At 43.0% G+C, this 18,538-nt stretch overlaps 1 protein-coding gene across 3 annotated transcripts in view; it reads right to left on the reverse strand.

Moving 5' to 3' along the window:
- The window catches only part of GLS (glutaminase), a 607,111-nt gene that overhangs the window by 483,872 nt on the left and 104,701 nt on the right, over positions 1–18,538 (reverse strand). For all 3 annotated transcript variants that reach the window (XM_069225886.1, XM_069225887.1, XM_069225888.1), the window contains exon 4: positions 5,958–6,087. In XM_069225886.1, coding sequence (XP_069081987.1) covers positions 5,958–6,087 — 130 coding nt within the window. The remainder of the gene's footprint in view (positions 1–5,957; positions 6,088–18,538) is intronic.

Consider the following 18,538-nt stretch of genomic DNA (forward strand, 5'->3'; position numbering starts at 1 on the left):
AGATAATATCTTGTCAATGTTGAATGAGTCTTTGCTGAAGGCTATCTTGACGTCAATTGATGTCTTGATGTAGAAGAAGCCTTAACATCGAATGTGTTTTTCTCTTCAATATCCAATACTTACTCAACATCAACTCTAGTTTCAAAGTCAGGTAATTTGCATACAATCCTATTCTAGATTTTGTTTTATTCAATTTCCATGACAAATAACGGGATCAATGAGTTTATGCTCTAGGCATGCTTTTTCAGGTTTCCCTTCATGGGGACAGAATTGCAGTTAAAGGTACTACAAATCAACACATTCTAGATCACAACAACGACTGCTCAGCTGCACAATGTACATTTATCTGGTTACACAAAGGACTGGTAGAGCTGGATTCAGAGGGTTGAATACATACAAGCCTGTTCCAAGTCGCATACACAACACCAACAGTCATTGAAGCAAAACATAATATATTGACACAGTTTAGAATATTAAGGACACAGAACAGATGAAAAAGTAACTTGTCAGCAGCTCTGCAATATTTCTACTAAGTATCATCATCAAACAAGGACAGGTTTCTGGTACTGGGGTGAAGGGCGGGGGGGTTTACAAGCTGAAAGCAAAGTTAGTTTTGTCATTGGTCTTCAGGATCTAGGACTTCAAGTCAAATTCACCCTCTTATTACATATAATGGGAGACATTAAAAAGTATAATGCCCTCTCAAACAGAATATCACAGCTGAAAAATATCCAAAATATAGTAACCCATGAGGTTTTTTATTGATATATTTAATGCTCCCACAGACTGGTCTACAAATGTTGGATGTTTTCTACAATATCAGCTTTGCATAAGAAACTCCAGATCCTATTAGTAGAGGTACATTACGAAGCAGTGAATGACAAATATATGCAGAAAAGAAAGGCATGCAATCACTGCACTGGTGAGCTATTGATACATTCACAAAACAGAATCCCAAGTGCAAACAAAATTTGGACGTTTCTCTACATTCAGAAAGCTATTCACTCATTATGAGTGCAATTTATATACTCTGGCATGACATGGTCTATATCAAGGACTAAGGAGAGGTATCCACTAATAATATTTTTCTCAAAAGTAGTTTGCAGTAAAATTGTTTCACATCAAAATACAGTGCAGTAAAATTTCAATTGACATTCCTTGCAATGTCAAAGGAATGAAGCATCCTCTGAAAAGATGAGGAGTTTTGGCACATTTGGCCTGGTTAAAGTGTCAAATTGATATGTTACAGGAAACTTATTTTTATGAAGACATTTGTAAACTTTATAACCAATGGGCCGGAGAAGTGTTTCTTTCTTCTACGCATGAAAAGGTGAATGGGATGGCTGTTTTAGTACATAGGAATTTTTAAATGTCTGCTATTTTGCATGAACGCAATATGGAAGAAGAGGTGGGTTTTGGTAAAACCTAAAATTGATAATTTGCCCCAACACATTTTAAATATTTATTGTCCTAACCTTATGAATAGCTCTTTTTGAATGCTCTATTATCTAAGATGTTGTCATGCATTTTTTTAGGTGGTGACTGTAACCAACTTATGGATCTAATTCTTGGTGTGAATCAGAATGTTGGATACTTACCAAACAATATGCAAATTTCCTTCAAAAGAGTTATCTCTCTGAGAGCATGTGTTGGTGCATACAGAATTGTTAATAGTGACCCTAAAAAGTAGTATCTTAAATCTCAAATTAAAATAGATTTACTTCTTGCTAACTAAGCAACTGAACATTTGGCTAACGCTGAAATTGGTTCAATACTAATTTCAGATCACACCCTTGATTTGACTGATTTAGATGTTTTACAAATGTGTATCCCAAGTAATAGATGGCGCTTTAATACTTTTTGATACAGGATTTTTTTTTTAAATGAAAAAATTCTTAGCAAACTGTGTGCATTTAAAAAACACCTCTCTTGGCTACATTTTTAATTTCTTTAAGGCAGGATCAAGAGAACACATTATTAAGTTTCCAATAAAAAAAAAGGAAGATAGCTGAGAGACAAGCTAACTCTATTTTAGATACCACTGAGCAGTTACAGAATTTATAGCACAGATCTAAGAACATTAATTCATGTTTATATTAATTGGCTGCAGTAAAGATTGAATTAACTAAAAAGGAATGCAAGTATTTACTTAAAATTAATATGGATATTACTGAGGAAAAATAGAACAGGCTTTCTAGTGGCTAAATATGTAAAAGTCTGAAGTCAAAGGTATTCATAATGGCGAAGGAAAGATACTTCTTAAGGATTCATATAGAGCAGATTCTTTTGCACAGTATTAAGAAAATGTATTTACTCCTGAAACTCTACCCGCTGAAGAATCTTTAAATTACTACTCCAAAAATATCCAAAGGGATATTAATTTAGAGTTAACTTTGTCTTCCCTGAATAAAGATAGTCAAAAAAAGAGCCAAATAATGCTACTGATAAATTATCAATAGGGAAAGCACCTGGGCCAGACAGCTGCATTGTCTCCCACAATTCTGCTTTGTTAATTGCCTAACATCTTAATTTATTTCTATACTTTTATTCAATACACAAATCGGAAGGCACTTTTACAGAAGCCATGATTTGTGTAATTCCAAAACAGATAAGAGAATTATCACCATGTTAGAACTATTATCCCATTTCCTCAATAAACAGACTATACATTTTCCCCAAAAAAATCCTAATTTAGAAACCTTTCTACAGGGGTTTACTGCATCAGAACAATCGAGTTTTGTGAAAGGCAGTGTGATTTCAGACACTTGCAGGACATTTTTCAGAGTAATTCACATCCCTTCAAAGGTGAACAAACACTGGCTACAATCACTTTAGATGCCAGAAAAGCTTGATGGAATGGATTAGCAGAATGGATTTCACAAGTTTTATTACAAAGGACCAAAGTATCAAATTCACAACATATGCAGAAAGCAATTTGCTTTTCGTCTTCTGACCTGAGCAATCTCTCCCTGCAATTTTTAATGAATGGTCTGCATCTTCTGCTACCTCAGGCTATAGGCTAAATACTGATTAGTCTAATTTTCCAGTTTTTGTTATGTATCGCAATGCTATCGGTTTAGACTAAATAATGTCCTATAATACTGACCCTGACACGGCTAATACTAAACCATGGTTTTGATTAGAACCTGTTTATATCTAATTTTTCTGAAAAGCTGTTTTCTTCATGACTTAGCCCCCCAAAGTGTTTGCTTCCATCAACAATTAAGCATTCTTGTCTTCTGTTTAAATCCTGTTTTGTTGATAATTCCTCCTTAGCATCATTCACAAAGATTTCCACCAGGTACACCAAATAGATTAGAACCAATGGTAAAGTACCCTTTTAGAAACAAAAGGTAATCAAAAGGAACTTTCTTGATTTTGCAAAATCATGAATGATAAGATAGTGTATTCTACAGATCCCACTTACAAGTATAAGCTCCCTAAAACGTTCTCTCAATAAAACACACCAGGGCTCGAAAAAATCCACTCGACCACTTGCATGACTTATTTGATCAGGTCGAGTTATTTTTAATACTAACTGGTCCATTCTGGCGAGTTGACACATAACAGGTGTTTTGTTCAGTTGAAAAGTGGAGGGGCAATAAAAGATGCCTTTAAATCTTGTTCTTATGTCACATTTACTCTGTGTTCACAGACAGAGGTCAAAAGTCACTTTTTCTTACAATTAATTTTCCTTCTGACTGCAGTGTTCAATGACTTTGTAAGGTGCACTGTGTGACCTGCTGCTTAAAATGTAAAATAAAAGTATATATGTGGGTCCGGTTTTTCCTAACACACAACATTTAAATGACTAAGTCAACTGTGCAAACATTTCGAAATATATTTAAATAGTTGTGAAAGCCCTTTTTTATATTTCTGTGTGATGAAAAAATATTTCAATAGGATGAAAACAAATCAGAATATTTTATTTTTAGTTGATGTGCAAAGGATATGTTTTCTGAAACCTATTTTTTTTTTTTTTTACAGATTGCTAATGCACTATATAGTTTTAGCAGTAAAGCTGCAAGTTAGTGGACATGTTTTTGGACATTTCTTGGAAAGTTACTGTGTGTAGATGACAATATGTTACCAGATCATGGTTTAGTAATATATTTATTAAAACTAAGTGTTTAAACAAACTGAGAAACACTCCTGCCCCATGGCAATGTTGTTAGTAAACTAAAAGAAGTCCTAAATTATGTGGACTTAGCCTCATACGTTTGTGGACTAGATTCTTGTGATGCATGCAGCAAACTTTAGTCTACTTAATAAAAAATAGAGGATTTTTTTTGTACTGCAGAAATGCTGAGCTCACATATTTGAAGATGCAATCACATGTGAGAATTAAGAAAAAGGCGACTCTGCCTAGGATCACACAATTTGAGACCCGTTTACGGGTCAAGTACATTACAGTTAGGTCAAGTAGATTATTTAAGTATTTAAGTTACTCGACCTACAGGTCTAGTAACATGTTTATGATTTTTCGAGCACTGCAAACTCATTTGCTTCCTTAAAAAAAACCTTAGTCCAATTCAATTTAGTGACTTGGAGCGTGCAATCTAATCTAGATGTTTGAATTCTAAAGCGCAATTCTTCAAAAGTTACAGGTATTTATACATTTCTCAAAATGTCAGATTCCAGTAGAATGAAACAACATGGGATAAGTATGGTCAAAGATTCACTCCACTTCAAGTTCTACTAGCACTACCCAACTGATTTCTTCTTTTAAAACAGATTATACCTCAGAATATATGCACAAATTTAAACATATGTACTACAATAAGTGCTGGTTTTTTGAGTTATTAAGGGGTATCTAACTAGATATATGTTTTGCATGCCCTAATTTTGAAACAATTTTGAAATAAAGTTTTTTTAATGTGTCGCAAATCAGTTGTTTTCTCTATTGCTAATATTTTTTCTTGGAGGAACTGTAGATTATTAAGGTAGTAACCCATTTCTGGGCAGGTTCATTGATATACTGTTGATGGTGTGCAAGTTCTAACTTCCAGTTGGAAATCTGTTGAACACATTACGCATCAATTCTGTTTATTTTAATCAAACTACCTAGTTATAGTCTTAACTCTGTACAAATGTCTGGTAAACATGATAAACTATGGCTTCTCTTGACAAATTATTTATGAAAATATACTGCTTCTTCCATTAATGTTACAAAAATGTATAAACCTCCTTAAGCTAGCTGTACTATTATTTCATGTTCAGCTTTATTTATATTATGTATAGCTTTTTCACCTAAATAGCTCTACTAATTTTAAATAGTTCTTTCTTTATCAAGTACAACTGTGTCTCTGATTTTTAGCAATAATATTATCTAGATTACATCAAGCTATCTTTCTCCAAGGTTTGTTATAATCTACTTATTTTTTTCTCTGCAATCCTTTTATTTATTTTCTATTTCGCTTTTTCTCCTTATGTTATGATTTACCTCTTCTTCCTAATAAATATTACCTGTCTCTTTAATATTAACCTTTTCAGGCTATTATGTAATCATATTTACAAGTCACTCATTGTAAATCTCTGCTGTTGACTGCTTTTATCGCATGTTTTAGAATTTATATATTATATGGCTAATGTACCAATGCTACGGCATGTAATTTTTTTGCTGCATCAAAATAAACTATTTAACTTAGGATGTCAACTTAAAGACAGCATGCCATCCATGATAAATATGGATACATATGCAGTTACCTAGCCCTGCCTCCAGAATATGTGCAACAGAGGGTATGTCACTACCCCTAATTTGGGACCAGTTATAAATAGAGGAAGGCTTATACACATTATTTCACATTTTTAGTTCATTATTCTGAGGTGACACACTTTTCCAGGCATGTTTCTCAGTAAATGGATTTCAACATGCTATTAGTATGGCATACAGTGAGACTCAAAATAAACAATACAACATTTGCAGAAGAAAGGTTTGAATAAAAATCAAAACTTACATTTCCTCCTGAGAGTTTTTTACCACTTTCATACAACTCATCAATGTGCGAGGTAAAGGACATAAAATCTGGAATCACAAATTTTCTTCTGAAGGCCTGAGTCAACAACACTATGTTGCTTTGCACACATCTACAAAAAAAAAAAGACAAAAAACTGTGAAAACATGAAGCGGTTTATAAAATGTACCTTTGCTGTCATTTTTAAGTATTGTACGCAATTGGTGTAAAAAACTAATGGCTACCACAACCAAGCATTACAGCACTGAATATTAAAGACAGCATGCAAATAAAAAACAAAAACAAAGACTAACTCTTCTAGATAATGCAGATAAATATATATTTATTTATGGCATAAAGATCTATGCTCGACCACCACCACCCCCGCAAGAGAAACTCACCTCTTCCGCCCTCAACATGCTGGAAGCAAATGGAAGCAGATCGGCCTATTTATTTTAGCCCCATCTGCCCCCGGAGACCACTAAACACCAGGGAAAATGTCTAAATGTTTGGGGTTTGTCAACTGGCCAAGCATTTGCATTTGTGATTATGACAGTTTATTTCTCTTTTTTGTTCTAGTTCAAAGCTTTTGCTTCCTTTGCTGTGGCTCATTGCGGTTTTGGAAGTGGTTGGCCTGTGGTTTGCGTAGTTGCATGTTTTAGGTAAGTAAATTTACTCCAAAGGAGTATTGTTGCCATACATGAATGACATGTTTGTAGGTGGTGTACTAAATGCAGGATTTTGTGTGAAATTGTCCTTAGATTTGTGCACAATCATATTTGTGTTGTCTTATGTCTAATTTGCTTTTCTTTTTTCTTTTTATTGTGATGTCATTGGTGATTGCTGTGTCTGTGCAGAATGGTTGCTGACAAGTCTAGCTTTTTCAAGCAAGTGAGTGGTATAGTTTTTGAATACATAACTTTGTGATAAAGCCACACTTTGTTTATTACTTATTTTAGACAGTGCTGGTTGTTGTTGGCGCATTTGTCAAGCTACTTTTCTTAGAAAGGATCATGGCTAGCCGTAGGGCGACTGCTCAGCAGGTTGTCAGTATGCTTTTTGAGTCGTCTTCTGATCATGATTATGAGACTGACTCTGCGTCTGAAGCAGAGGAGGAAGAGAGAGATTCTGGCAGAGAGTTCTCTGCCCGAGAGGAGTCTTCTGATGAGGAAGCCACTATCATTGCATATGATGGCCCTGTTTTAGAGGAGGACATTGATGTGCCAATGGTGCAGCAGCCAGAGGCTAAAAGGCTTCCCATTGGAAGACCTGACACTTGGGTTGCCCCAAACATGGAGCAGCCAAAGTTGCCTGCCATTACTGATCTCCCAGGGTGTAGAGTAAATACGGAAAACCTTTTGCCTGTCAGTTTCTTTGAGTTGTTTATGTACAATGTATTTTTGGAAGAAATTGTTGAGCAGAATGATCTGTATGCGGAGCAGTATTTGAGGGACAACACTGCTGACTTAGGCCTCAGTCTAGAGCTACCCAGTGGATTCCCACAAACCTGTAGTAGATGAAAAAGTTATTGGGTTTGACTTTTTTGATTGAGTTTATAAGGAAGTCGTCACTAGCTTCTTATTGGTCTACTAGTCCCTCGATGGCAATGGATATATTTCCTGCAACCATGACTCGTAATCGCTATTTGCTTCTTCTTCGAATGCTAGATTTTGTTGACAATGCTTTAGCCTTGCCACGAGATCACCCTGACTGTGACAGTCTTTTTAAGATTAGGCCTGCCCTTGATCATTTTGTAGATCGGTTTTCAGAGGTCTATGTGCCAGGCAAAGAAATAAGTGTGCATGAGTCTTCGGTCCTTTTAAAGGGTTGTTTGGTTTTTAGGCAGTACATCTATAGCAAGAGGGCAAGGTATGGAATTAAATTGCATTTGCTGTCTGAAAGTTGTACACGATATGTTTATAATTTCCAGGTCTACTGGATTCCAGTATTGACCCTCCTGGTTGTCCGCCCACTTTTGGAATTAATGAGAAAATTGTGTGGGATCTTGGAAGACGACTGTTTAACAAAAGGTAACCATTTGTATGTAGATAACGTCTACACTGGAGTTCAGTTGTTCAAGGAATTGTTCAGAGTGGACACTGTTGCTTGTGGCACAATCCGCCCTAACCGGAAAGGCTATCCAAGGGAGCTTGTCTGCAAAAAACTTAGGGGGACAGTGCAGTGCCTTGCAGAATGATAAGCTGCTAACTATGACATCTGTAGACAGGAGGGATGTATATATGCTAAGTACCATCCATGATAAGAGTACTTCACCTGTGGCTTGGCTTGGGGTCAAGTTGCGGAAGTGCGCAAACCTCTTTGCATTTTAGATTACAATAAGCACATGGGTGGTGTTGACAGTAGATAAGAGGTTGAAACCCTACACTGCTGTTTGTAAGTCTTATAACCGTTGGCTATTCATTTGTTTAATCTAGCAACTATTAATGCTTTTATTGTGTTTAAGGACTGTTGCCGAGTAAAGGATGAAAGTTGCTAAATTTCAGGAGTCAGTGATAGAGAGCCTTCTTATGGTGGATCAAGCAAGAGTTCCTAGACTTTCCTGATCAGATTCCTCCCGGTCCCAAAAAAGACTTTCCCGTTAATAACTGTAGAGTCTGTGCCCTAAGAAGTATCCGGAGGGAAAGCTGGATGTACTGCCTGGACTGTCCTTCAAAGTCTGGGCTGTGTGTGGTTGGCTGTTTCAGGAGTTACCACACACAGGAGAATTACTGGGAACTACCGTGAGCGTAAACTACCATTTTATATTTTCATATGTTCCTTTTCACTGTTGGCATTACTGTCATGTATTCAGTTAGAGTTTTTGTAGTTTTGTACTTATTTATAATTAGTTAGTGGTTTCTTTGTAGTTTAAATTTTTAAAAACGTGATGGCGGTGTGCATGGAGTGGTGCTTGGCCGGCGGTATGTGTGGAGTGGCGCTTGGCTGGCGGTGTGTGTGGAGTGGCGCTTGGCTGGTGGTGTGTGTGGAGTGGCGCTTGGCTGGAAGTGTGCGTGGGGTGGCGCTTGGCTGGAAGTGTGCGTGGGGTGGCGCTTGGCTGGCAGGGTGCGTGGTGTGGCACTTGGTTAGCAGGGTGCATAGGGTGGCGCTTGGCTGGCAGGGTGCATAGGGTGGCGCTTGGCTGCAGGGAGCATAGGGTGGTGCTTGGCTGGCAGTGTGCATGGAGTTGCACTTGGCTGGTGGTGCTAGCCAAACGCCAGTCCACACACTCCCATCAGCTGGTGTGATTGCTGTATCAGGCATTATGACGTATGAAAGTGATGGGCCCTTGAGTGGCGCGGTCTGTCGATGCGAGTGTTGTAATGTGCTGGGTCCGTGGCTGGCGGCGTGAATGGTCTTGCACATGCCATGTATGAAAGGTGTGTGAATGGATTGTAAAGCGGTTGGTGCCTTGTCGCTGCTTTACAGATCACGATCTGTGAGTCATTGGTTCAGGTTTTTGGCCTTTCTGTTATTAACAGTGCATTTAATTTTTGTGAAATCTCTTGTTAATAAAATTTAATCTACTGAACCATCACTCACCCTCATGCCAAATCCAACCAGTATGTGTGGTAAAAATGACAAAACCTGCTCCGCTGTAATCAGGCATCACAGCGCATCCGTGACACGCTAGGTGTCTCGGGTGGGACCCGGATGATGAAGCATGCCACCAACTTAGTTGGTGGGTGAGGGGTCTTTTTAACATACCCTAAGTGCATAACCTAAGTGCCTTTCTTTTCATAATTTTAGTGTATGGAACATCACAGAGGTACGTGGACACATTAAAATGATCTATTACAAAACTACTTGTGTTTGGGGGAGGCACCTATGATTTTAGGGCTGGGTGCAGCCTTCATCTTCATCAGGTTTTTGGCCTTTTTCTGTTGAAGGCACCTGGGCCACCCACAAAAGTGAGGTATCATTTTTATCAGGAGACTTGGGGGAACGCTGGGTGGAAGGAAGTTGGTGGCTCCTCTCAGATAACAGAACTTTGTCACTGAAATGTGAGGAAAGAACGAGTTACTTACCTTCGGTAACGACTTTTCTGGTGGATACATTAGCTACCTGTGGATTCCTCACCTCATGAATACTCCCATGGCGCCAGCATTCAACGGAAATCTTCTTCCTAGTCTCTGCACGTCGACGAGGACGTCACTCTAGCCCACGCGACGCCGTCTGACGTCATACAGGCAATAAGAGGTCCTCGACGACGTGCCGACGTCAGTACCAACATTTTTGACGTACATGAGAACAACAACCCAATGCAATGAAAGAGCAAGGCAATATCCCATAACCTTGTAAAATACACAATATTGCAATGAATAGCTGTAAATTTAATATAACTCTCTCTTTTTTTTTTTTTTAAATGAACAAATATATGCAAATCATGTATATACACAAGAATATATACATATATATATACAGATAAATATACACAAGTATCCATATATACAACATCTATTGCAACCTTGAAGACCAAGAGGAGCGCACTCAAGGATTACTTGGTAAGACCAGAAAGGCAACGGGGAGGCGGGTGGGACCGTGAGGAATCCACAGGTAGCTAATGTATCCACCAGAAAAGTCGTTACCGAAGGGAATTAACTCGTTCTTCTGATGGATACAACTACCTGTGGATTCCTCACCTCATGAATAGAGTCCCAAAGCAGTACCACGCCCGGTGGCGGGTGCCTAAATGGTCAAACCAAGAAATCCTGCAGCACTGACCGTGCAAAATGGCCGTCCCTTCTGACCTCAGAGTCCAAACAGTAATGTTTCGCAAAAGTGTGAAGGGACGACCAAGCTGCGGCCTTGCAGATGTCGACCACAGGAACACCTCTGGCCAAGGCCGAAGTGGCCGACTTAGCTCTGGTGGAATGAGCTCTAATGCCCTCAGGAGGATCCTTCTTTGCCAAAGAGTAACAGATTTTAATGCAAAGAACAACCCACCTGGAGAGTGTTCTCTTGTGGACTGCCTTTCCTCTCCTCTTGCCCACGTACCCGATGAACAGCTGATCCTCCAGCCTGAAATCCTTTGTTCTATCAATAAAGAAGCTCAACGCCCTCTTTGGGTCCAGACGGTGCAGTCTTTCTTCCTCTTTAGAAGGATGAGGCGGAGGATAGAACGTGGACAAAGTAATTGTCTGAGCCAAATGGAACGGTGAAACAACCTTCGGGAGGAAAGCAGCCTTGGTCCTCAACACCACCTTATCCCCATAAAAAGTTGTATAAGGGGGCTTTACCGATAAGGCCTGCAACTCACTCACTCTCCTTGCAGATGTTATAGCTACCAGGAAAACTGTTTTTATAACCAAATACCTTAAGGGGCAAGAATGCATAGGCTCAAAAGGGGACCCCATAAGGAAAGTCAGGACCAAGGACAAATCCCATTGCGGCATAACAAATGGTTTTGGAGGATATTTATTTAGAAGACCTTTCAAGAATCTGATAACAATAGGGGATTTAAATAACGATGGTTGGTCTGGAAGACAAATGAAGGCTGACAAGGCCGACAAATAACCCTTAATGGTAGCCACTGCACAACCTTTCTGCGCTGGAGACAGAGCAAAAAACAAAACGTCCGATAGATGAGCATGTAAGGGATCAATCTGCCTCTCTCCACACCACGCAACAAATTTAGACCACCTATTAGCGTAGATAGATTTAGTGGAGTGTCGCCTGGCCGCTAATATAACATCCACTACATCAGGCGGAAGAGAGAAGGAACTCAGGTTGCCCCGTTCAATCTCCAGGCATGTAGGTGCAGACTCTGGAGGTTGGGGTGTAAAACCTGCCCCTGCGACTGCGAGAGGAGGTCTGCCCTGAAAGGGAGACGGAGCGGAAGGCACATTGAGAGTTGGAGAAGGTCGGAGTACCACACCCTCCTTGGCCAATCCGGAGCTATTAAGATGACTAGCGCCCGGTCTTGGCGAATCTTCCTCAATACTCGAGGAATCAGGGGTATGGGAGGAAACGCGTAAAACAACTGGCCGCACCAGGTTATTTGAAACGCGTCCCCCAACGCTCCCTGCATCGGATACTGGAGGCTGCAGAATAACGGACAATACGCGTTCTCCAGAGTGGCAAACAGATCTACCCGAGGAAACCCCACCTTTGGAAGATCAAACGGGCTTGATCTGGATGGAGACGCCACTCGTGGTCTGCCGAGAATTGGCGACTGAGACCGTCTGCACGTACATTCAAGACCCCGGCCAGAGGATTTGCTACCAAGCAAATCTGATGGTCCTTTGCCCACGACCATAGTCGAAGAGCTTCTCTGCAGAGAAGGTACGACCCTACTCCTCCCTGTTTGTTTATGTACCACATCGTGGTAGTATTGTCCGTCAGGACCTGTACCGACTGACCACTAAGGGAAGGGAGGAAGGCCTTGAGAGCCAGACGTACAGCCCGTAACTCTAACAGATTGATATGAAACATCTGTTCCTCTGGAGACCAAAGGCCTTTGATCTCCAGATCCCCCAGATGAGCTCCCCACCCTAGAGTGGAAGCATCCGTTATGACCGTGGCCACTGGTGGCGACTGCGCGAACTGCTTTCCTTGTGAAAGATTGTTGCTCGCAATCCACCACTTCAAGTCCACAGCAGCATCTCTGGAGATCTTGACAGCACCTTCTAGATCTCCTTTGTGTTGAGACCACTGCCTTCGGAGGCACCACTGAAGAGCCCTCATGTGCCAGCGAGCATGCGTGACCAACAGAATGCAGGAGGCAAACAGACCGAGCAGACGAAGGACCTTGAGGACTGGAACTACCGCTCCACTTCGAAACATTGGAACCAATTCCTGAATATCTTGAATCCGCTGAGGCGGAGGAAAGGCTCGACTCAATGTTGTATCCAGTACTGCCCCTATGAACAGGAGGCGCTGAGAGGGCTCCAGGTGAGATTTGGGCTCGTTCACCGAAAAGCCCAGGTCGAGCAACAACTGAGTCGTTGACTGCAGATGATGCAACACAAGCTCCGGAGACTTGGCTTTGATCAACCAGTCGTCCAAGTAAGGGAATACTGCTATCCCCTTCCTTCTGAGCTCTGCCGCAACCACCGACATCACCTTCGTGAAGACTCGAGGTGCTGAAGTAAGACCAAACGGAAGGACCGCAAACTGATAGTGCTGCCATCCTACGACAAACCGGAGATACTTCCTGTGCGACTTGAGTATCGGGATATGAAAGTAAGCATCCTGCAAGTCGACAGACACCATCCAATCTTCCATGTTCAACGCCAAAAGCACCTGAGCTAGGGTCAGCATCTTGAAATTTTCCTGTTTGAGGAACCAATTCAAGATCCTCAGATCCAGGATTGGTCTCAACCGACCATCCTTCTTGGGAATCGGGAAATACCTTGAGTAACAACCTCGACCCCTTTCCTGCTCTGGGACCAACTCCACCGCGCCCTTTGAAAGGAGGACTTGAACCTCCTGTTCTAGCAACAAGAGGTGTTCTTCTGAACAATAAGATGGGCGAGGCGGGATGGGGGGCGGGAACTCCCGAAAGGGAAGGGTGTAGCCTTTTCCCACAATACTGAGAACCCAAGTGTCCGTTGTAATAGTCTTCCACTTGCGGAGAAAATGCCGTAATCTTCCCCCTACAGGAGAGGAGTGAGTGGGAAATGGTGGAAGCCTAAGGCTGCTTTCCCTGCTGCACCCCTCCAGAGGACGAGGAAGAGGCAGAGTGCTGCTGAGAGGCTCCTCTGGTACGGGCCCTACCTCTCCCTCTAAAAGATCTATAGGGATGGGAAGAGGCAGGTTGCTGGAATCGCCCCCGAAAGGAAGAGGAGGAAGAGCCACGCCCAAATCCACGAAACCTCCTCAAAAATCTGGAAGAGGCAGAGGAAGAAGGAGCTTGGAGCCATAACGATTTGGCTGTGGCCCTGCTCTCCTTAAATCGCTCCAAGGCCGAATCTGCCTTGGCCCCAAACAGTTTGTCCCCATCAAACGGGAGGTCCAATAGGGTTGACTGCACATCCGCAGAAAACCCCGAATTACGGAGCCAGGCCTGTCTCCTTGCCACCACAGCCGTGCCCATTGCTCTAGCCACCGAGTCGGTCGTGTCCAGCCCAGACTGAATAATCTGGGTTGCGGCAGCCTGGGCGTCCGAAACAACATCCAAAAGACCCTGGGGAAGCTCCGTAAATGATGACGAAATGTCATCCATAAGAGCATGGATGTATCTCCCCAGAATGCAAGTTGCGTTGGTGGCCTTCAACGCCAGACTGCAGGATGAAAAAAAATTCTTGGACTGCGCATCCAGCTTTTTCGAGTCCCTGTCTCCAGGCACCGTCGGGAAAGATCCAGGCGCTGATTTTGATGAACAGGAGGCTTGCACCACCAAGCTCTCCGGTGTAGGGTGTCTAGAAAGAAAGCCAGGGTCTGATGGCGCAGCTCGATACCTCCTGGCCACAGCCCTATGAACCGCTGAGGAAGATACTGGCCTCTTCCACACCTCTAGCACCGGATCAAGCAAAGCCTCATTAAACGGCAAGAGAGGCTCCGCTGCAGCAGAGGCCGGATGTAGCACCTCCGTTAGAAGATTCTGCTTCGCCTCTGCCACCGGCAAAGGCAGGTCCAGAAAGTTAGCTGCCTTCCGTACTACAGCGTGAAAGGAAGCTGCCTCCTCCGTATATTCCCCTGGAGACGAAAGATCCCACTCAGGGGAAGTGTCCAGCCCACTGGCTGTATCCAGACCGTGCAGTCCATCACCAGAGTCCTCCAGTTCTCCTTCCTCCAGGACTCGTTGGTACTCCTGCTCTTCCAATAGACGAAGAGCCCGTCTCCTCGAATGTAGCCTCTGCTCGATACGCGGAGTCGAGATGGCCTCCGCCGAAGTCGAAGATCGGCGCCGATCCCCAGAAGCAACCGACGCCGCGTCCGGCGCCACAGGCAACTTCGACGCCGATGAAAGAGCAGGACGAAGAGAACTTGGAGCAGATGGACCCACCGGAGTCACAGGACGAAATCCCGACGTCGACGGGATGGAAATCTCCGGGGCCAATCCCTCTGAAGCCACCGGAGCGGCCACCGGCGCCGACACCGGCGCCGAGCCCACGTTCCCAAAAGGGAGAAAGGGCACAAAGGGTGCCGGCCGTAGAGGCGCAGGATCACCAAATGAAAAGGCCAAAGGACCAGCCGGAGCACCCCCTGGAGCCATCTGTTGGAAGATGGTATACATCGCATTTAGGAATGCGGTACTATCGGCTCCAGGGGTGGGAAAAGCCGGATACTGGGGAGCCTGTATCGAAGGCGACCCCGACGCCGGCCTCGACGTCTGCGACGCCGGAGACAACACAAGAGGCTGCATCACCTCAATCACCGACGCCTGCCCAGGTGAAGTCGGTGACGCCGGAGGGCAACGCCGTCGACGGATGCGGCGTGACCGTCGGACTGACCTCCCAAGTCCTCCGGCACCGATCCGAAGGCGACCTGGAACGAGTCTCCTTGCTTGAACGGCGCCGTGAATCTCTACGGCGCCGGGAGTCTCGATGACACCGATGCCTTGGCGAAGAAGACTTCTTGTGATGCTTTTCTTTCTTCGACTTCGCCATAAACAACTTAGCCTCACGTTCCTTGAGGGCCTTCGGATTCATGTGCTGGCATGAATCGCAAGTTGACACGTCGTGGTCGGAGCTCAAACACCAAAGGCAGTCGGAGTGAGGATCTGTAACTGACATCTTGCCCCCACACTCTCGACTAGGCTTGAAACCCGACTTTCTCTGCGACATTATTACTTCAGAAAAGGACTACGCAGCAAAAAATACACTGTAACCACAAAAGTAACAGTTGCTCCCTCGAAGATAACCGTTTCGAATGCACGGAAAAAAGGGAACTGACGTTGGCACGTCGTCGAGGACCTCTTATTGCCTGTATGACGTCAGACGGCGTCGCGTGGGCTAGAGTGACGTCCTCGTCGACGTGCAGAGACTAGGAAGAAGATTTCCGTCGAATGCTGGCGCCATGGGAGTATTCATGAGGTGAGGAATCCACAGGTAGTTGTATCCATCAGAAAGGTGTTTTTTTGGCCATATTTTGAGGTCTACAAAGGATTCTGGGTAACAGAATCTGGTCAGAGTCCCACAAGTCAACCCATCTTGGATGCCCCTAGGTGTCTAGTTTTCAAAAATGCACAGGTTTGGTAGGTTTCCCTAGGTGCTGGCTGAGCTAGAGGCCAAATTCCACAGCTAGGCAATTTGCAAAAAACAGCTCTGTTTACTTTGGGGAAAATGGGATGTCCACGTTGTGGTTTGGGGCATTTCCTGTTGCCTGCACTAGGTCTACCCACACAAATGAGGTACTACTAACTTTAATCGGGAGACTTGGGGGAACGCTGGGTAGAAGGAAATTTGTGGCTCCTCTCAGATACCAGAACTTTCTGTCACCGAAATGTGAGGAAAAGGTTTTTTTGGCCACATTTTGAGGTTTGCAAAGGATTCTGGGTAATAGAACATTGTGAGAGCCCCAGAAGTCACCCCATCTTGGATTCCCCTAGGTCAGGGTTCTGCAGAGTTGGTCCTGGAGAGCCTGGTCCATGCCAGGTTTTTAGCATAACCACATTTAGAAAAAAGATGTTTCAGAAATCTACATTTTTCTAAATGTGGATATGCTAAAAATCTGGCATGGACCCAGCTCTCCAGGACCGACTTTGCAGAACCCTGCCCTAGGTATCTAGTTTAAAAAAATGCACAGGTATGGTAGGTTTCCCTAGGTGCCGGATGAGCTAGAGACCAAAATCCACAGCTAGGCACTTTCCAAAAAACACGTAAGATTTCAATGTAAAAATGTGATGTGTCCATGGTTCGTTTCCTGTCGCAGGCTTTAGGCCTATCCACGCAAGTGAGGTACCATTTTTATCAGAAGACTTGGGGAAACACAGAATAGAAGAACAAGTGTTATTGCCCCTTGTCTTTCTCTACATTTTTTCCATCCAAATGTAAGACTGTGTGTAAAAATACGTCTATTTGAGAAATGCCTTGTAATTCACATGCTAGTATGGGAAACCCGAAATTCAAAGATGTGCAAATAACCACTGCTACTCAACACCTTATCTTGTGCCCATTTTGGGAATACAAAGGTTTCCTTGATACCTATTTTTCACTCTTTATATTTCACCAAATGAATTACTGTAAACCAGATATAGAATGAAAACCCATTGCAAGGTGCAGCTCCTTTATTGGCTCTGGGTACCTAGGGATCTTAATTGAACTACAAGCCCTATTTATTCCTGCAACCAGAAGAGTCCAGCAGACATAACGGTATATTGCTTTTGAAAATCTGACATGGCAGGAAAAAGTTGCAGAGTAAAATCTGAAGAGAAATGGCTGTTTTTCTCACCTCAATTTCAATTTATCTTTTTAGCTGTTATTTTCTGTAGGAAAACCTTGTAGGATCTACACAAATTACCCCTTGCTGAATTCAGATTGTTGTCCACTTTTCAGAAATGTTTAGCTTCCCGGGATCCAGCATTGTTTTCATACCCATTTCTGTCACTAACTGGAATGAGGCTAAAAGCACACAAAAAATAGTAAAAATGGGGTATGTCCCGGTAAAATGTCAAAATTGTGCTGAAAAATGTGGTTTCCTGATTCAAGTCTGCCTGTTCCTGAAAGCTGGGAAGATGGTGATTTTAGCACGGCAAACCCTTTGTTGTTTTTTGTTTGTTTGTTTAAATCTCTTGATTGTTATTTGATACACAACATCATGTACAATCTAGCGCTAAAGCGCTATCCTTACTAGAATACCAGCATGCAAATCAATAATAGAGAGGAGGAAACAGTATAGAGAGATCAAGAAAGATAAGAAAGGGTAGAAACAAGAAGAAGGAGGTAAGATAGTGATGGCTTGGGAGTAATGTCTGGCAAGGGGGGGTGGGGGAGGCGGGGGGTATACCCATTGTGACGTGATACTATGACAAGTTAAATGATTCAATCACTGACGTAAACAATTGATAGTTGAAGGCAGGCAACTACAGATGGCTTATCAACGTTGTCACAGCAGGTAGTAGCGCACCCTGTATTATTCTGTGGGTATCATTGATCCGGATGATAGACGCCACAGCGGGTGCGTGGTGTTTCCTAATCCGCTACGTGTGCACTTAATGGTGTGGATACAGGTAACGATTGTGCTGGGCCCAGGTTGTGTACCTCGAGACGCTCTAGGTAGCTATATGAAACCCCAATGAATGAAATATGAAGCGTTGTACCGGGTCGTCTTCCCATATGCGTGCCCTATTGTAATCTTTCTTAAGCTATGCTACTGACGTGCAAAGCATATTTTTCAGGTAGTACCGCTAGTGGCTTCATGGGGGGTGAGTGTCATCTTTATTCTCGAGTGAGATGATGAGGGTATCCCATGTGTCCAATCCCCTGATTGTCAACCCTCTATCTCGGAGTGAGTGTAGTACCTGTGCCTCTGCCTTTGCCCATTTTAACAGGTCACCCATCCAGCGGTGTGTATCCGGCGTATTCAGTGCTTTTCATTGCATTACCAGAAGGCGTGTGAACAGCACGAATGCCAGTTCGATGCACCTGTGCACCTGTTACTCCCCCTTGGGCCTTGGGCGGATACCTAACAGACAGGATTCG

The sequence above is a fragment of the Pleurodeles waltl genome, chromosome 3_1, assembly GCF_031143425.1.
Source record: "Pleurodeles waltl isolate 20211129_DDA chromosome 3_1, aPleWal1.hap1.20221129, whole genome shotgun sequence".
Taxonomy (NCBI): domain Eukaryota; kingdom Metazoa; phylum Chordata; class Amphibia; order Caudata; family Salamandridae; genus Pleurodeles; species Pleurodeles waltl.